The sequence below is a fragment of the Euprymna scolopes genome, chromosome 19 (assembly GCF_053919585.1).
Source record: "Euprymna scolopes isolate OS-2025 chromosome 19, ASM5391958v1, whole genome shotgun sequence".
Taxonomy (NCBI): Eukaryota; Metazoa; Mollusca; class Cephalopoda; order Sepiida; family Sepiolidae; genus Euprymna; species Euprymna scolopes.
In genome coordinates, this window is record NC_136500.1 from 21909207 (window position 1) to 21928850 (window position 19644).

The following is a 19644-nucleotide window of genomic DNA, read 5'->3' on the forward strand; positions in this document are numbered from 1 at the left end:
CGACCTGACAAAACGAAAACTCTTCTCGGTCTGCGGGAGACTGGTGGGACACTATCCAATCGCCGGCTGGCTCAGGATAGCGTGAAGCTTTATTAAATGACAAATGGGCACTGATGGCTGGGAGGGCCGTGTGACGAAGGAGGTCACGAACATGCTACAGGAAATCATCGCAAGAGTGACGAAAGAAGACCCAGTAAAGGGGGAATGGTACGTCAGCGGCGGAGACGAGGGGGTGATTTGGTGTGATGCCAGCAGTCTGGCATTGGGGGTCATATTAAAGACGGGAGGCATAACTGTGGAAGATGCGGCGTGGTTAAGGAAGAAAAACGACTATTCCCATATCAACGTAGCCGAATTGGAGGCCGCTATGAAAGGAATCAATCTGGCCCTGAAGGATTGAAAACGATTGAAATCAAATCCGATTCGGCAACGGTAGTTTCATGGATCAGGTCAGCAGTGACTGGCGATAAGAGAGTCAGGACCAGAGGTGCTGCATAAATGCTGATCAAGCGCGGGCTTGGAGCACTTGCAGATTTGAAAGGGGAATTCCAGTTGAAGGTATGTGTAGTGCTGATCCCATCAGAAAAGAACAAGGCGGATTCGATGACACGGGTAAAGAAGGCCTGGCTGCAAGAGAGAAAGGAGGTTTCCTCAGTATGCTGTGCAGGAGAGGAAGTTAAAAAGTTACATGAAATGCACCACTTTGGTCGAGAACGGACGTTATTCCTGGCAAGAGAGGTTTATCCGGAAACCACCGAGAAGGAGGTCAGGGGGGTAGTGGAGCACTGTATGGAGTGCCAATCGATAGACCCCGGACCATCCAGACATGAAGCAGGAGAGTTATACATTGCAGAGGACTGGAAGCCATTGGCCATTGATGTGACCCATTATCGCCATAAGCTGTATCTGTCGATGGTCGACTGTGGACCGGGAAAGTTTGCCATATGGAGAGAGATCAGGGCAGAAGCTGCATGGGCGATCAGAGAGGTCATCAAAGAAATATTTTTGGAGAGAGGGCCGGTTGAGGAACTGTTAATGGACAATGGCCCCGCTTTCTGATCAGAAGCCTTTAAAGAGGTGTGTGATAGGTGGTGAGTAAGGCAGTTTTTTAGGGCAGCGTATTGGCCGAGTGGCAATGGGATAGTAGAGAGGAATCATCGCACCATCAAGGCTGCTGTGGAAAAAAGCAACATTTCACCCATGGAGGCGGTGTTTTGGTACAACATCTCACCGAAAACCAGACAAGATTAGACAACTGTGCCTCATAGAGCCATCTTTGCATATAAGTGGTGGCATCCATGCAACAAAACGGTAGGTATTCAGGGTGAAGAAGCTACCATTAAAGTGGGCGAGGAGGTGTGGGTAAAGCCCCCTAATGCAAAATGTACCACTTGCTGAGGGAGGGGTGTCGTAATGGTGAATGGCGTTCCCTGGCATATCCTAGACCTGCATTGTGTAACCCTGCCGGTGCGCAGTGATAGCAGTGAAGAGGAGGAAGTCAATATCCACCAAGAAGCTAACGATGCACCCCAATTCGACTTAGCCCCACATTGTAGTTCTTTACAACTGGACGAGAATGTCTGTAGTGAACCTGAAAATGTCACCCCCCCAAGAAGTTGTCCCCCAGAGGCCTCAACGTGAGAGGAGGTCTGCTTGGATGAAGAATTATGAAGTGTCTTATTGATCTCAAAGATCAGGGGGGGCGTGTGGGGTATATGGTTAGAAAAGAAGAAGAAAAAAAAAGAAACGTACCGGGCATATCTACATCGCTCTTTGGGAAAGAAGAAGGAAAGGATGGCCAGTGCATTTGTATACGCGAATGGCATCTTGGGAAGGCAGAGCATGATGGGAGAAGCTATTTTTTTTCCTGTCTCTTCCTTTTTTTTCTAGATAGGAGGATATAAAAGCAGGGAAAAATTCCCTGGGGGAGCAGAGAGAAAAAGTCGTGAACATCTTCTCTTGAAAATAATTTTGTATTGCTGACGTTCGGATTGTGTGGTGTGACATTGGTGGCGAGAGGCCAGGTGTGGTCGATTGGAAAAGAAGAGGGCAGAAACGTGCTGTTGTCGAGAGAGTGACTCACTCCTTCCCGAACCCCAGAACCGAATCCTGATTATAACCCTAGACTTATCTTCCCTTTTTCCATAAATTTTTAATTCACATTCATTTGAAAATGACAATGTACACGCCATTAATACATTAAAATATGGCATCAAAAATACTAATCAAATATTAGCAATCTCAATTTCAAATTAATCAATTAATTTAATTAGTCAATATAACACATTTGAATTGCAAAAGAATCATTAGCGGCTAAATACTGTGAGTTTTTTTTGTTTTTATTGACATCTACAGAATTTGAACCAAAGACTTTTTTTTGTTATAAAATGGATACAATCCTCGTGGGATCCTAAATTCAGAAAAAAAAATGCAATTAAGATACGCTAGCAATCTACGACCAAATATAAGGTCGAATTAAATTATCATCTAACGTTACTTAAACGTGCGAAGAATTTCAAAATTTTTTACTTATTTATTTTTTAGAAGTGCACTGCAACAAATAGCACTGCCTTATAGATTTTGAGACATAAGTTACTGCAACGAAATAATTACATTTGATTTAACGAAACAGAAAAATATTCATCATTAATCTTTTCCAATTAAGAAGAAAAAAAAATTTCTGCTCCTTAAATCAAGAATTTATAAATATATTTAATTTTTTTTTTACTAGCGCTTAAAATGATTCTAGATATTTGCAAAAAAAAAATAAATAAAAAATAAAGAGAATCTAACTTAAAATGTTTTTGCAAAAAAAAAAATCTACACACCCAATTTCCTCCGTACAGATAGCAAATGAAACTCCACAAGCAAACACAAACAAAAGCCATACCTTTAAAACTCAAATTTTATTCAAGATGTATCAGTAAATGAAATTTCTTTGGTTCACGGTAAGTCCCTTGTTAAAACAATGGCTGAATTTGCTATCCATACGCAATGGAGCCTTTAGTTTGATTCCTCTGTGGGAATGTTAGTTCATGTTTCCTTTTAGAAGGACCCATGTTGAACACGGCGGGAATGTTGTCGCCCAATATGGCATATTTTAGGACCTTGTGGTCTCTGGAAGAAATAGGAAGTATTTCCTATAATCAAATATATCAAGCCGAACACCATAGAATATCCTCATTGAGTAAAATAAGTTCAGTAATTATGTTGTCTCTGTATTTAGAGAAATCTCCTTCGTTCACCCATTGTATGGTGTCCAATTAAGGTAAAATCCTGGCACTCTATAACAGAGCACCGCTATGTGAGTCCTTTACTGTTCCGTGTTCATGTCAGGCTGACAAATAACGCACATGTAATGCCAAACTGGCGCGTTCAAATTGAACCAATCAAAGACCGTCTAGCAAATCATGTTAGGCAGGCAACAAAATGGCGTTGGTTATGGAATTTCTCACACAAGTTCAAATAAAGTTTATAATGTAATTAAAAAAAAACACCTTTTTGTTTTAAAAAATAAAACTAACTTTAATTTTAAAATTTCGATATCGATGTTTACCTAACTTTTATTATAAAAGTTAGGTTCATAAACATATTAATGGGGGAAAAGCAATTTATAAATAAATAAATAAATAATAATAACAATAACAATAATAATAATAAAAAAAAACAACAAACAAAACCAGTCCATTGAATTCAAATAAAACTGTTTGAATAAAAAAAAAAAAAAAAGGTTCATCCTATACAGTTTTGGTCATCCGTAGCTAAAAATATGTCGGACGTCACTTCCGTCAAATGGCTTTGTAAAAACAAAGGAAGATGAAAGGTGAATTTTACCAATGTTTGCCTTAAACGAATAAAAACACATTGAAAATAGGAGAGTAACCGCGGTCGATTGAAGAAGGATGGCGCTCTCAAAAGTGGTAGACGAAAAGGCAATATGTTTGGTAATTGTCAGAAATGGGCATCCAAAGGATTTCAATTATTATGGAGTCAGTCCCGGAAATTGCCAAAGCAAATCGTTCTTTTAAGGAGTTTTTTTTTCCCCTTGAGGTGGAGTTAAAATGTTATTTAACACTAACATAATTTTTCATATGTTTAGTATTGTCTACATTTTTACATTTATTTCAATGCTTTCAAATTGTAAACAACTTCGACGATTTCCATAACTGACTTGGAATTCTGTCATTATTCCAAACTTAATAAAAGAAAAAGAAATCCTCTGTGCACTCATTCCTAAGTAGTACCATATTAATTTTAATGAAATTAAATTAGTTCCAATACGAATTAAGAATTCGACTATTGGAAACATTCAACGAATGAAAATTCAAATTAACGAAAACTCACCAAATATTCTCAATGTTTTTTTTTTTTTTTTTCTCAGATCACAAAACTCAAAATTTACATCGACGAATCTAACCGTGTCCATGATCATCAAGTAAAAACTCCACGGTTGGTGCAATAAAGATTGCTAAAATGGAAAGGGAGGTAATTAAAAAAATAGGTACTTGTAGGATTTAATCAAGACATTAAAAATGAAAATATCGAAAAAGAGTTATATTGTACGTATCCGTTTTGAACTGAAGATCTCCGAAAAAATAATTCATTTAATTTGATCGAGTAGTTTTTTTTTTTTTTTTTTTTTTTTTTTACAGCGACAAAACACGTTTTTATGACAGCACGTTGAAAGCAGACATCTTGGAATTTTTTTAATTTTAGCTTAGATTTACGAAACGCCACGGGAAGATTACCCAGTTTAAAGTGCCGACACTCCCTCCCATCTTTAATAACTAGCTTTTCTTCCTAAAAATTAAAACTTTTGCTCGGTATCATAACAAATTGTTTTTTCGCTGTAAAACAAAAAATACTTGATGAAATTAAGTGAATTTTTTTTTCGGGGAACTTCGTTCCATAACGGATACAAGCAATATAACTTTTTTTTTTTTTTTTTCGAAATTATCATTTTTTAATGTCTTGATTAAACTGTACAAGTACCAAAAATATATTAACTCGACCGAAACGTGGTAACAATGACATTAATTATTTAGGTGTGTTTAGTTTTATCATATTATAATAGAAACTTCTTTGATGATTTTTGTTGAATTTCCATTCGTTGAATATTTTCAATAAACAAGTTTTTCATTAGTATTGAGACTAATTTAGGCATAAGTACACTTGAGCATGCCGAAAGTACGTTTAAGTTTTTTGTTTACATTTTTGGAAGAGTATCGAAAAGGGAAGAAATCCAAAATCAATACTTGTTTCTAACCAAACTTTTCTGAGGCAGGGCCAAAACGGAAGGAGGGATTAAGTATTTTTTGACAAAGTCTCTCTTTAAAAATCTACCAAAAATCAAGTAATCATCCAATCCATACGAAATTTTCACCGATTATTAAGTGAAAAAAAAAACGAACTTTATAATGGTGTAGTTTTTTTCATAATTTATATATATATATATATATATATATATATATATATATATATATATATATATATATATATTTGCCTACAACCCCTTCTTTATTTACGGGTACAAAATCAGCCGAAACTGAGCAAAATATATTGTATTGTGGGGATGGGGAGGATTGCAAATAATAAAAAAAAACAATTTCGCACTCATCAGATTTTAAGGTTGAAAATTCGAACTTCGAATGTGTTTCATTTTTTATCTTTTGTATTTTGAAATGTTAATTTCATTCAATATGTTAATAACAATTATTATCTTTCTGAATAGAAAAATATACATATATATATATATATATATATATATATATATATATATATATATATATATATATATATTCATTATTTTTACGAAAAACTACATTTAAATCTTTGAAAAATAAATTAATAATTTTCTTTTAGTTAGCCCGATATTGCTAATATACCATTAAATATGAAATGCTTTGAAGAATCGATACAAAAAAAAAATCAGTAAATAACTGCACATTTTGCTAAAAATACGATAATTTCTTTCGGCAATTTCTTGTTACTTAATACCAATTCATCCATGGTAGACTATACGCGCTAAAACAGTTGTTCTGTATTTTCGAGCAGGTGTTACCCCCACCCCTTTTCCAAAATACGAATTATGACTTTATTTTGTCTTGTAAAGCCTTCTGTAGTTTCTTAAAAAGGAACGTTAAGTTTTGGATTTTTTAATTTCGACATGGGATTTTTACATATTGAGATAAATGATGAAATTATTTGAAATTCAGGTACTTGTGTTATAATATTTTTTACATAATCTTATAGCAAATCATCTTAAATCTTATTTAGACGAAAAAAAATAATTAGTTGATTTATAAAGATTAATTTTTTTTTATCTATCGATACAAAAATGGTGAATGGTGCGTTTTTTAAAATTTAAAATTTAAAATTATATTTTAAAATAGTAGAAAAAGTTTTATATTATTCTGCTTTTCATATGATAAAATTCAGGCTTTTATCTTTCTGGAAAATAAGTTGCTCAAGAATAATGGATTTAAATAGATTTTAATTCGTGAAAAAATAAACTCCAATTTGGTTTGTCTTTCGTTTTTTGGTCCTGTCTATGCTAATTCAAAACAAGTTTAATGAAGTAACGAAGTACCACAATAGAAATATTAAATAAATTCAATTAATAAAAAAAATAGCAACAATATTTGAAAATTAATTATATTTAACATTTACGAATAAAATGTAACACTTTATATTTCAAAACACTGTAGGCTAGATGTCCGCAAAGGGGCCTTCTCACAGAGGGTTGTCAACACATGGAATGATCTTCCAGATGCAGTTGTACAAGCACAAACGGTAAACGCACTCAAAAGCAGACTTGACGCCCATTGGAGATTGCTGCCAGGTTTATATTGTCCATCCTCTTAAATGGAAGTGCACATTCCTGGGTTTCTGTGCCACGCATGCCACAAAGTTGTCTAGGAAATTTTTCTCTTGGAACGATGAACAGGTCCAAAACCTGGACCTCAAACATCTATGTGTCAAAGTCAAAGTAACTATTTTTAAAATAAATATTTTTTTCAAAAATCATATATAGCATTCAGTTTAGAATATTATGAAATGGATGGAATGTATATATATATATATATATATATATATATTAAATTTATTTATGCAAACATTGATGGCTAGATATGTGCATACATGTTTCTGTAATCACCCGCGTTGGGGGATTACGTCTTCAGGCCAAGAATTATCGTCGATAACTGATCGACGATAATTCTTGGCCTGAAGACGTAATCCCCCAACGCGGGTGATTACAGAAACATGTATGCACACATGTAGCCATCAATGTTTGCATAAATAAATTTATTATACTTGCTCTGTTCACTCATTGAGCACTCTTTGGTAGACACATGTTGTTGTTTCATTGGATGTACTTCTAGGAAACTAAACTCTACTGGCTATATATATATATATTACCTTTTTTTCTTCTTTTTTTGAAAAAATAAATTTAATAAAATAAAATCTTAAGGATTGTAATTACTAGGTACAGGCAATAATGGTGAAAAAAAAATAGAGGGACCTAGTTTTGAAAGCCAGTTTATCATAACTTTTTGTAGGTTTCCGACTACTTTTTGATTGTATTTGAAATATTAAAGCCTACAGTTAATTTCCAATACGAAAAAAATATTTGTACACATGGAAAAAAGAAAGTTATCATGAAAAAGGTTTTCACAACCAACATTCAGAAGCTGACAAATTCAGCTTAATTTTGAAGTTAAATAAATTAATTGTAGTTTTCTAGGTCTATTTCAAAGATAGTTAGTAAAGTAAAATAAATAAAAAACCCTACCTTGTTTGTACAAAAAATAGCTTAATTAACCCCCTAAAGTGAGAGATTCTGGCTTTGCACAATCATAACAAATAAAAAATCGTTTAAGTGTTGATTCTACGGAAGCCCAAAATGTCAGAAAGTCAAAAGGCTATCTTAAAATGATATCAGGTAGGGGGTGCTGGTTTTCTTTTTTTCCCCCCAGTTGTGCATCCGTACATTCCTATCGTGAACGTTTGTATAATTATTACCATTTTTTTATTCAATTATTTTTCTGTATTCCTGCTTTTAAATTATTATTATTTTTATTTTTCAAGATTATATAAAAATTATGTACGCCGAAAGTTTCACATTCATTCAAATAAGGAAAATATTAGAATCTGGCATATAAAAATAATGTGAAACATGTAATCTAAAAAAAAACAGTGGAAATATTTTTTGCAATTATAATTTTTTGTGTGAAAATATTAAATAAACAATGCTTAATTCAATGGCTATATCGGTAGTTCGAGAAATTAATTTTTCTTCAAGTTATATCGAATTCATTAATACGGACTTTGGGGACTTTTACGTAATGTTCATATAAAAATTAATTTTTCTTTTTTATTGTTATAATTTACGATGTTTAAGTGGTGACCACCGTGTAAAAAAGAAAAAAAAAAAGAATTTTATTTTTAGTACTGAAAATCATAAATTCAGTAAAGGTGTTTTTTGTTTAAACAAAATAATGCATTTCCACTAAGATTCAAATAAAAATATTGTGTTCATTATATTCCGTGATCATTATTTGATAAATACTGAAGATTTCATTAAAATTAGTTAATTTCCTGATTTTTGGGGTCCTGGATATGACCTTAAACTATATCCGATGGTGAGGCCCCAGCTTGCGGGCTTTGGGGAGTGTGGAGCCACCCTTTAATTGCCATTGCTCCCAGGTCCACTCTGACCCGGAGTGGTAGTACCTGTTAGGGTCCCAACTATGGGTTAAATAGAAACTGACTTGAAAACAACAAATATATTCTATTAAAAAAATTGTTCTTCAAAATCACTGGATTCGGCATTAAATAACCTGAAAAGGGTTGATATGCCGTAAAACAAAAACAACCAACCAACCAACCTGATTTTTGGTGAATTTTTAAGTAAAATAAGTGGGTGGGGTCAAAATGTTTGTTCATTTTGAGCATCGGCATTCATTTTGCACGTACCTATTATTACTTAAGACATCACTTCCGGTGAGCTGAAGTACACTTATGCCAAAAAGTGGCTTCCAAGACCAGTGATTGAAACTGGCCTAACACTATCACAATTGAACTATTTCAGCTGGTTATGCTTCTTGAAATAATAAGTATTTATATTTGTACTGCTGCTTTTGCTGCTGCTATAGAGGTTATTAATAACAACATTTTTTTTTTAGTTAGAATAGAAACTATTTAAAAAAACTTCCGAGTTAAATAAATAATTTTTTTATAAAGGTAATTTGTAGAAGACAATTACAATGCAGAGGTGTAACGGAGAGACAAACTGAAGCAAATTAAGACATACAACAGTGGAATTATATATATATATATATATATATATATATATATATATATATATATATATATATATATATATAATGAAAACAAAGGGATGTACTGTTTACCTGATATACGTTATAGGAAATCTTCAAACTAAGATAAATAACAGTATTTATATATAGAAAATTTAATTCCAACCGACTTAAAAAAACGCTCAATATGCAATAGAGAGTACAGCTTTTCTAAGTAAGCCGATGATGAAGGTTGTTATATTGGATTTCTCTCTTTTTACTATTAGGTCCCATTTGACTAGGGACAGACTTCTCTTTGGACTACTGCACTGTCCGGAAAAAAACAATTTTCATTATTTCAGTTTTTTGAAAACTTTCCAATCGGATTATATGCATTGTCACGCTGGACTTAATTTTGGAATACATTTTATCTAAAGAACTATTTTGCATTTTGGATCAACTTAAGAGAAGTTTCATTCAAGCTGAAATATTATGCGTGTTTTATTTTATATTAGTTTTTTTACATATCCAACATTTTTCAATTGTTTTTTATTTGGAAATTTATAACTACAATAAATTGCGGTTTCACTTAATGCCTTAACTAACAAACTCTAGCATTGCTACAAATATAATTTGCTGATTTCTTTATGTCCTCTGATGAGAAGAGTAATAAGAATAGCATTCTTTGAAACTCCGAGGAATAAGGACTTTGTAAATTGTTTTTTTTGAGTATTCAGTTGAACAATAAATTTTGATTGTAAAGTTCAACTTACAGTTTTAATTTTCTTTATATATATATATATATATATATATATATATATATATATATATATATATATAATGAAAAACAATATAGGTATATTCCGAGATCCAAGGTTTATTTATCTTAACGATCAGTTCTCTCGACATATCCAAACTTCAGTGCATTTTTACGCACCTGTTTTGTTTACGTTGAACAACCAATATTTTTATGTTAATATCGAATCTTTTCTTACGTACACTCATCAGAAAAGAACACAGAAATTTTCCTTAGAAAAAAAAAGTATGACTATATAAAGTATACCAAAGAATGAAGTATACCGAAGAATGAAGTATACCGAAGAATGAAGTATACCGAAGAATGAAGTATACCAAAGAATGAAGTATACCGAAGAATGAAGTATACCGAAGAATTCACATCGCGTTTTTATTTAGGTTGCCATCTTTGTTTTAAAGGTAAAGATATTCATATTTTTATTTTCGTATGGGTTTAAATCATATAATACAGTGTGTTTGAGCTATTTGAAGACACTTATATTTTTGTCATTTAAATGAAAAATATACTGATTAATGTTTTCTGTGCTTTCAGAAACCATGGCAGATACTACTATAACTAATGAAATGAAAAGACACGCTGTTATATAATGTGTCTATAAAAGCGAAACCCAGCAATTAAGAAATTGCAAGATTTCTAAAATTCGTCAATGATGGTTTTCGGTGTTCTTAACAATGAAGGGCATATTGTGCCTTCTCAATTTTCCACAGGGCCTTAGTTGGTTGGTTGGTTGTTTTTGTTTTACGGCATATCAACCCTTTTCAGGTTATTTAATGCCGAATCCAAAGATTTTGAAGAAATTTTTTTTTAATAGAATATATTTGTTGTTTTCAAGTCGGTTTCTATTATAATAATAGTTGGGACTCTAACAGGTACTACCACTCCGGGTCAGAGTGGACCTGGGAGCAATGGCAATTAAAGGGTGGCTCCACACTTCCCAAAGCCCGCAATCTGGGGCTTCACCACTGGATATAGTTTAAGATCATATCCAGGACCCAGGGTCTTAGTGTTAATGTAGATGTTGAGAATCTTCAAACCATTGTTAAGCCTTGGATAGACAACGTATCTATCTGGCAGGTCAAATAGAAACAAGTTGTCGATTCCTATGCATTGCATTTATTTATTTTTTTGATTAATAATTCTTACCATTAGGAAAAAAATAAACAAAGAAAAAACGGGAACGTTTTGGTGCAGATATTTTATTTGAAAGTTTAAAAAAAAAGTAAAGGAAAAAATTACAAAGCTTAACAAAAGTAAATTAAATTTCCAAAATTAACTTTTGATATCTAACAAGATATATAAAATTTCGATGTCTAACAAGAGATTTGAAATACAAGTTTATTAAAATTATAAAATTATCATGGAATTAGATCCATTTCCGTCCTGGGAAGAAAGATTTCTGAAAAATAAAAGACAAAACGCATTAATTCTTAATTAAAATCAAGAAAAATAATTTTCTTATATGAAAATTAAAACTTTGTTTTAATTTTTATATCAGAAAATGCTTTTTGCATTTTTTATTTTGTTTGACATTTCTTTTTACCAAAATTATTTCTCTAAATATAGTTTTTAAAGTTCAATTTAATTATAATAGTACGATTTTGATCATTAAATTATTGCTTGAATCAAATTGTTATAAAATTATAATTTTATTGCGCTTTTGTTTTAATTTTAAAATTATTTAATGTAAATAGTTTGCAAAACAGTCAATACATGAGAATTGGTTAAGAATTTTGAATGTTTCCAAGAGAAACTACTTTTTTGGGAAAAAATATTTTACTACTGACTTTATGACAATGAATGAAGGAAAAAGTATCTCCAAGTGTTTCTTTTTATCTGGAATAAGTATTTTCAGAATGAAAATGAAGCAAAATAAAATATGTACTTGTCGATAAAAAAAAAAGTGAAAATGAAAAAAAAAATAGTTTTAATCATTTATCGATGTCAGACGGTTTGCTATTTTGGTTTGACATTGAAAAATCCGCAAGATAATTTTATATGTTAAAAGAAAATTTTACAAAAAAATCAGGTTTAATGCTTTTAAGATATTTTTTTTTAATTTGAAATATGAAAGAAAGTTGCCTGCAAATTACAAGCAAGTTTACTATAACGAAACAAAAAAAAAAAAAAACAAAAAAAAAATTAATATTTTTGAAGGCGTTGATCCTTAAATAGCCATAAACTTTTAGAATATTTGTGAATTTCAATAAAAAAATTATTTTATTTTAATTGTAAATATTACTTACTACAGGCGATATATTATTATTATTACTATTATTATTATTATGATGATGATGATAATAATGATTATTATTATTATTATTATTATTATTATTATTATTATTATTAGTAGTAGTAGTAGTAGTAGTAGTACACCATTATTTTCATAGTGTTCAAGGAAGCATAATTATTCCATAGTGCGGAAGTTAGATTTTAGAAGTATTAACGCTTTAAGCTATATACAATATTATTTTTTTTAGACCAAATTGCAATATTATTATTTCTTTTGAACGCTTAAAAAATAACAAAGTCTTAAATTTCACTAAAGTCAAACTCATGATTCAATCTAATTTGGAGTCCGTGCACTAAGGGTTCATGTGTATATTGTAGTCATCGGGACAGTAGCGTAGTAATCGTTTGTGGTTGAAATTTGGTATAATTAGATTATTTACGAGGACAGTTTAATAACTTGTTTACATTAGACTTAAAGACGACAATATTGTAGTCAGCTGGAAAGCAGACCAGTGGAACAGAGTTCAATATTCGGGCAGTTCTAGGAAAGAAGCTTTGCTCATGGAAACCACGTTTAGGTTTAGGCACTGATAGAGAGAGAGACAGAGAGAGAGTGGGGGAGAATTTATTGATATTGATTTTGACTAGATAATTGTTAAGTTCGAATTCAGTTCTTTCCACAGAAACACTTTCACTTAGGGATGCTGGTAACCTTTAGAAAGATATCGGAGAAACGAATGCCAACAATCATCATCAGATTCATTCAAAATGAATGAATGTTTTTTTAAACATTCATCATCATCATAATCATCTTCAGCTTAACGTCCGTTTTATACGCTGGTATTTTTATTGGACGACTTTAACTCTTTGCTAATTCGTAAAGGTAGAAGTTCTTCGCCGAATGTATCAATAAAAACGGACGTCACATGAAAATGGATGTTGTCAATAAAACAATTCTCAAGCTAAACTTAAAGGTCTTGCAAATATTTTTTTTCTTAAACGTTCGTCCTATCTGCCTCACACTTTCTAGATATTACAAATGATTGTAAGAAAAATATTGGGTTCTTATTTAGAATTGCACTTAATTTGAAAAGTAAAAGTAAAGAAAATGCACAAATGTTTTTATGGTGTGCGTAGCTGTTGCGGAACTAAGATGGCTTATTCCAAAAATCATATAAAGTGATCAAGGATACTTTTTATTATCTGAGAAAATAAAATTTTATGGCATGATCGATATGAGAGAAACCAGTCGGCATATTTGATTGAATTCAAAGGTGGACAACTTACAAGGGCAGACAACTCAATTCGACTATTTCTTTTCTCCTAAAAATACTTAATCGCTAAAAATCATAAAATCTCATTTTCTTAAGTAAAAAAAAAATATAGTTGACCAATTTTTGTGATTTTTTTTTTGGATATAGGATGTTCATTCCGTGACAAGTAAGTCCACCATAAAGATTTTTTATTTTTGTTTTTCAAAATAAGTGCAAGTCTTATAATAAGACTTATAAGATAAGCACCAAATTTTTGTTTTTGAAACAAATGAAATGCAACTTACATTGCATAGCCGCACGTCGTCGTTGTCGTTCTGGTTCTAAGAAGAATAAAACAAAGAAACATTTCAATAAAATTCAAGATGAACAAAAATGTAAGAATTTAATTTTAGTAAATGCTATTTCTGATAATGAATAATGTTTAAAAAGTTTTTTCAATTTGAGTTTTCTTTCTTTGTTGATGACACTAATTTTAAGTAAGCAGTAATTGAAAACCTTTTGGTTCAAACGACTATAAAAGTTCAACATAAGAAAATTGTCCAAACAAATATACATTCAAACGAAATAAAAGAAAGACATAATCTTATGTCTGTTTATATAGCTAAGATCGCTAGCTATGGTATAGCTGGAAAAGTCTTCTCAATTATTAAATCATTTCTTTCTGATAGGTTCATAAGAGTAGTAGTTGAGGGGCAAAAATCAGAAGCTCACAGTATTAATGCCGGTGTCCCTCAGGGATCCATCCTGGGCCCAACTCTTTTCCTGATCTACATTAATGATCTTCCAAATCATATCCTTACATCATTTGTAGACATTTATGCTGACGACACTACCATTTATGGTACCACATCTAAGACAGTAAACGACCAAGTTCTCTCCAATTCTCTCTCCTCTGATCTTGAGCACGTAGTACAATGGGGAAAGGAGTGGCTGGTTACTTTTAATGCATCTAAAACCAAGCTTCTCTCTTTACATCATCAACATTCTAATTCACATTTGTCATCAATTGAAATGAATGGCTCTCGTCTTCAGGAGGCCTCAAGTTTTGACAAGCTTCTGGGCTTGACCATTACTCCTGATCTTAAATGGAACACGTATATCAAATCTGTTGCCAAGGCCGCTGGAAAAATGGTGGGATCTTTCTATCGATCCAGTAGATATCTCACTGCTGATGCTATTCTCTACCTATATAAGAGCCAGGTACGTCCAAGGATGGAATACTGTTGCCACATCTGGGCAGGAGCTGCTAGAAAGGACTTGTCCTGCCTTGATAGAGTTCAAAATAGACTTCGTAGCCTCGTAGGAGATGTCCTTTTCTCCTCCTTGCAACCTCTATCTCATAGAAGAGATGTTGCGAGTTTGTCTCTGATGTATCGTTATTTTCATGGAAAGTGTTCAACTGAGCTTCAATCTATGGTCCCCCCTCGCCAAACTTTCACAAGAAACACTCGTCTAGTTGTAAACACTATCAATAATTTCCCCCACTCTTTATCTGTGCCTAAACCTAAACGTAGATTCCATGAACAAAGCTTCTTTCTTAGAACTGCACGCCTGTGGAATTGTCTTCCGTTTTCCTGCTTTCCGGCTGACTACAATATGGTTGTGTTCAAGTCTAAAGTAAATAAGTTCTTGATGAGCCGTTCCATATAAGTTATTAAATTTACCAAATTTTCATTACTAATGATTACTATATTGACCAATTTCTACTGTATACTCTTTAACCCTTATCCTTGAGTGGCCTCTAGGCCTTGATAATGTGGTGATGCCTTTGTAAAAAAAAAAAAAAAAAAAACTCTCCAAATTAACCATCTATTTTATGCTGATTTATAACTTTATCTATACTATTAGATAAAAAGAACTGTGTCTGTCTGTATGTGAGTTCGTTCCCTATGAACTCTGAAATGGCTGGGCCGATGTCTTTGAAATTTCACATGAAGATACTCAATGTGTTTGGAGAGTGTTCTTACATAAGTCTTGTATGCCTCTGATAAGTATCCGAAAATCGATAATCGAAAAAAAATCTGATTAAAAGAGGAAGTCCGATTTTGGACAAAGTTAACACTTTTATACAACCTAACATCATAAGTGCATTTGAGAAGTTTTATTACCGCACAAGCAGGAAGACGCAGTCTATAAAACCAACTTTATCGTCTTCAAATATTTTAAAGGTAGCAATAGACATGTCTGACTATTAGTGATGGGACAATTCTAATACTTTTCCAGATTCCGATACAATTACCGATTCTGTACTCAATTATCGATTCCAATTCTTGACAAATTTCTAAATATTTAACTATAGACTTCCTATTTTTTCCTCAATTACCTTAAAACCACAGGGTAAACGTGAAGATATAATCATCCCAGCACTACTGACTACACAGTTTTCTGTAGGTAAATGCGTCTTTGCTATACGTGCTTTGTATATATATATATATATATGTAACTATCTTTATTCCTGTTCGTTTTTAAGATTTCAAAATCTTATCACTAGTGATGGGACGATTCTAATATTTTTCCTGATTTCGATATAATTACCGATTCTGTACTAAATTCCCGCTTCTGATACGATTAGTAATTCCGATTCTGATTCTTTATTAATCTCTAAATATCTAGCAATAAATTTCTTGTATTTTTTTCCGTTTTCTGTAAAAACGCTTCTTAAATGTGCATGTATTTTCTCAAACATAAAACACACTTGTGACGGGATCATCTAGAGATTTTAATTTTACTGGAAGTTTAAATCAATTAACATTTATTATTTTATTACTACAAGCAATGGAAGATGTTTTATAAAAACAAAATTAAATAAAATAGATAATTAGTGGAATAGGTTTTGGCATTGGAAAATAAGCTCAAATTTTCCCGATTCAGATACCGATACCCCAAAAAACTCCGATTTTTCCAATTCCTGATTCCAATTAATCGTCCCAATACTACTTATTACCTTTTCTTTTCGGTTTGACTTAGAGCAACAGCTCTTAAAGTCCAACCCTTCCGTACCATAGTAAGAGCAATGGCAATGTAGTAGCGTTAGAGCTATACTATCTAGAACCCAGCATCCTGACAGGGCCACCCATGGTGGATAGGTCTAGCATATTTCGTATTAATACTTATATGGTGTTCAGTAATGGCAGCAGGAGTTTCTTGAGTTCCTCAATTTCTCTAGGGAGGGGACTCTGCTAATCAATGAAATAAAGTAGAATGTTTTCTTTGCTGTTTATGAATGTCCAATGCGGACTCAGACCCCACATTATTGTTATTATTATTATTATTATTATTATAATTATAATTATTATTATTATTATTATAATTATTATTATTATTATTATAATTATTATTATTATTATTATAATTATTATTATTATAATTATAATTATTATTATTATAATTATTATTATTATAATTATTATTATTATAATTATTATTATTATAATTATTATAATTATTATTATTATAATTATTATTATTATTATTATTATTATTATTATTATAATATCTCCTCTAATACAAATGAATATCACCATTGGATTACGTGTAAAATTTTATTCCAGAAAAAATGATGGATCTTTGTATAGGACTTTGTTTTCAATTGCACACCTGGACAAAGACATCACAAATATAATATAGATTTCAGCCTGTAATAAAGTCCCAAACTACGCATATTTGTTGGAAGAAGCGGCAACCAATGTCGTTTTCACACACTGATTCTCGACTAGATAAAATCTTCGAACAACAGTTTCTTTCATCCTACTACAAATGCGACGATATTCACTGCCCGGAATTTGTGCATACTATAAAAGCCCAAATACAGTGTTTTTCTTTCTCTCTTCCCCCGTCTTATTTCAGAGATAAGGCACATGTACGCCATATCATGCCTAGGTCTTTTGGGACCAAGGCTCTTAATAGATGCAACAAAAGACCCACAAGAACTGTTAAACATAGCGACAGCATATACACACTGTTAACAGGACAACGATATTACAAACATGTAATAACCTCCCAAATTACACATACTTTTTGGAAGCAGTAACAACAAACGTTTTAAAAATAGACGCATTATGGATTGGAGTCATAATTTTGGATAAACCTGTATCCTTGCTCTACTTTTGCTGGTGTTTTTACAGAGTTGAACAGTTTGTATGATGTATTATTTTTATTAGAATTCATTGAGATGAGTATTATTCATTAATTTTTTATTTATTGCGGACCATTATCCTCAACTTTTTCTTAGTTGTTTCACGACGTTTCGGCCAACTATTCCTCTGGCCTTTGTCAGGTGGTTCCTATCTCGTCGCGGTTACCACCTGACGAAGATCAGAGGAATAGTTGGCCAAAACGTCGTGAAAAAACTAAGAAAAAGATGAGGATAATGGTCCGCAATAAATAAAAACAAATTAGATTGTATGATGTCATATTTTTTTTTCAGTTTAATTTCGTAATGAGTTTAAAACACTTCACTTTTAAAATAATCAAAAAGAATTTGTGTTAAAAACTATAAAGCTTATAAGAATGCAATATTGAATGATTTAAAATCATATACATACATATATATATATATATATATATATATATATATATATATATATGAACAAATGATTAATAAAATATGTTAAAAAACATCTTGAAAAAGAGTTAAAAACATATTTAATTTTAAAAAGGAAGCACAAGATAAGTGGATAGTCCTTAATCCGCGGAGTTTCGAAGAAATACTCTCCTTCTCATCAGAGGGCAAGAATTAGCAAAATGCGGGATCGGATTTTGCATGTAAAAGTATTTAATGAAATCACAAGTAAAGCGCAGATCTTACTTGATTAAAAAATGGGTGAGGTAAGGGGAATAGGAGGTAAAAGAAAAAAATGATAAAAAGATTTCACATAAATGGATAGTCCGGTGAAGGGTAAAAAATCCAAGAATGGTAAAATCCAAACACGGTCGAATTAAAAACTTCCAATCCAACAGGTAAGTTATTTCTTCATATTATAAGCCCTATTTCCTTTTCAGTTTTATTGAGCTTTTACATCTGGTTGAGATTACTTTATTTGTAAATATTAACGCTTTAATATTTATAATATATTTTAAGTTTACCATTTTGATTACCTTGGTAAACTTATTGTAATTTTTATATATATATATATATATATATATATATATATATATATATATATATATATATATATATATATATATATATATATATATATATATATAACGGTTACTTACCTCTTATAGTCTCCTTCCTATGAAAACAAAAAAAAAAGCAAAGAAAAGTATGTTAATGTGATTGTATATGAATACGCAATAAAATGATAGTTTGACATTGAAATTATTATTCTAATTAAATATTCACAGAACCGCATTATGTTACTAGGAAGATTAGCTGCAGTTGTCCGTGTCACATTCGGTTTATACTGCAGAAATGGTAGAAATATACAACTATATAACTAATCTTATTTAAATAACTACTTTACAACACTGGGGATGTTTCTACATTCTATTTGTCAATAAGCCGATGAATATCTCCCTGTTATGCTGCTGCTGCTGCTGCTGCTGATGATGATGATCATCATCATCATCATAATCATCATCAGCAGCAGGGAGATGATGGTGGCTATGTGATTAACAACACATATTAACAACCTGGGTGTGCCAAGTTCAAATCCAGTTCGTTCCACAGAAACACCTTCACTTAGGATGTTTGCAACCTCTACCTGACGTCTCCATTAATTAACCGATATCTTTGAAGACAGTTCTAACGAGAAAGATATCGGAGAAACCAATGCCAACAATAGAATAATCCGGTTCATAAAAAAATGATATTAACCGCTTTTTTTTTTAAATTAACACAAGGGCATGACTTCGTTTTCATAGGTTTTCAAATAAAATAAAATAAAATAAAATATCAAAATGAAAGAAATCTATTAACACGCTAATAGTGTATTGTATCTTACTAAAATTATCAGTATACATCCAATAACTGGATATATGGCTTCGTATTTTTTTTTTTTTAATAAATAGCCTGAAACAA

At 31.6% G+C, this 19644-nt stretch overlaps 1 protein-coding gene across 50 annotated transcripts in view; it reads right to left on the reverse strand.

Annotated features, from left to right (window-relative positions):
* Nucleotides 1-11292: 11292 nt before the first annotated feature.
* LOC145303484 (uncharacterized) overlaps nucleotides 11293-19644 on the reverse strand; it is a 578993-nt gene continuing 570641 nt past the window's right edge. For 45 of the 50 annotated variants that reach the window (XM_080144904.1, XM_080144905.1, XM_080144871.1 and 42 more), the window contains 2 exons: nucleotides 13904-13939; nucleotides 11293-11512 (listed from right to left, as the gene is read on the reverse strand). In XM_080144904.1, coding sequence (XP_080001030.1) covers nucleotides 11511-11512; nucleotides 13904-13939 — 38 coding nt within the window. In that variant the 3' untranslated portion in view covers nucleotides 11293-11510. Of the gene's footprint in view, nucleotides 11513-13903; nucleotides 13940-18839; nucleotides 18857-19644 lie in introns of all 50 variants that reach the window. The other 5 variants (XM_080144872.1, XM_080144903.1, XM_080144873.1 and 2 more) reach the window with 1 other exon arrangement.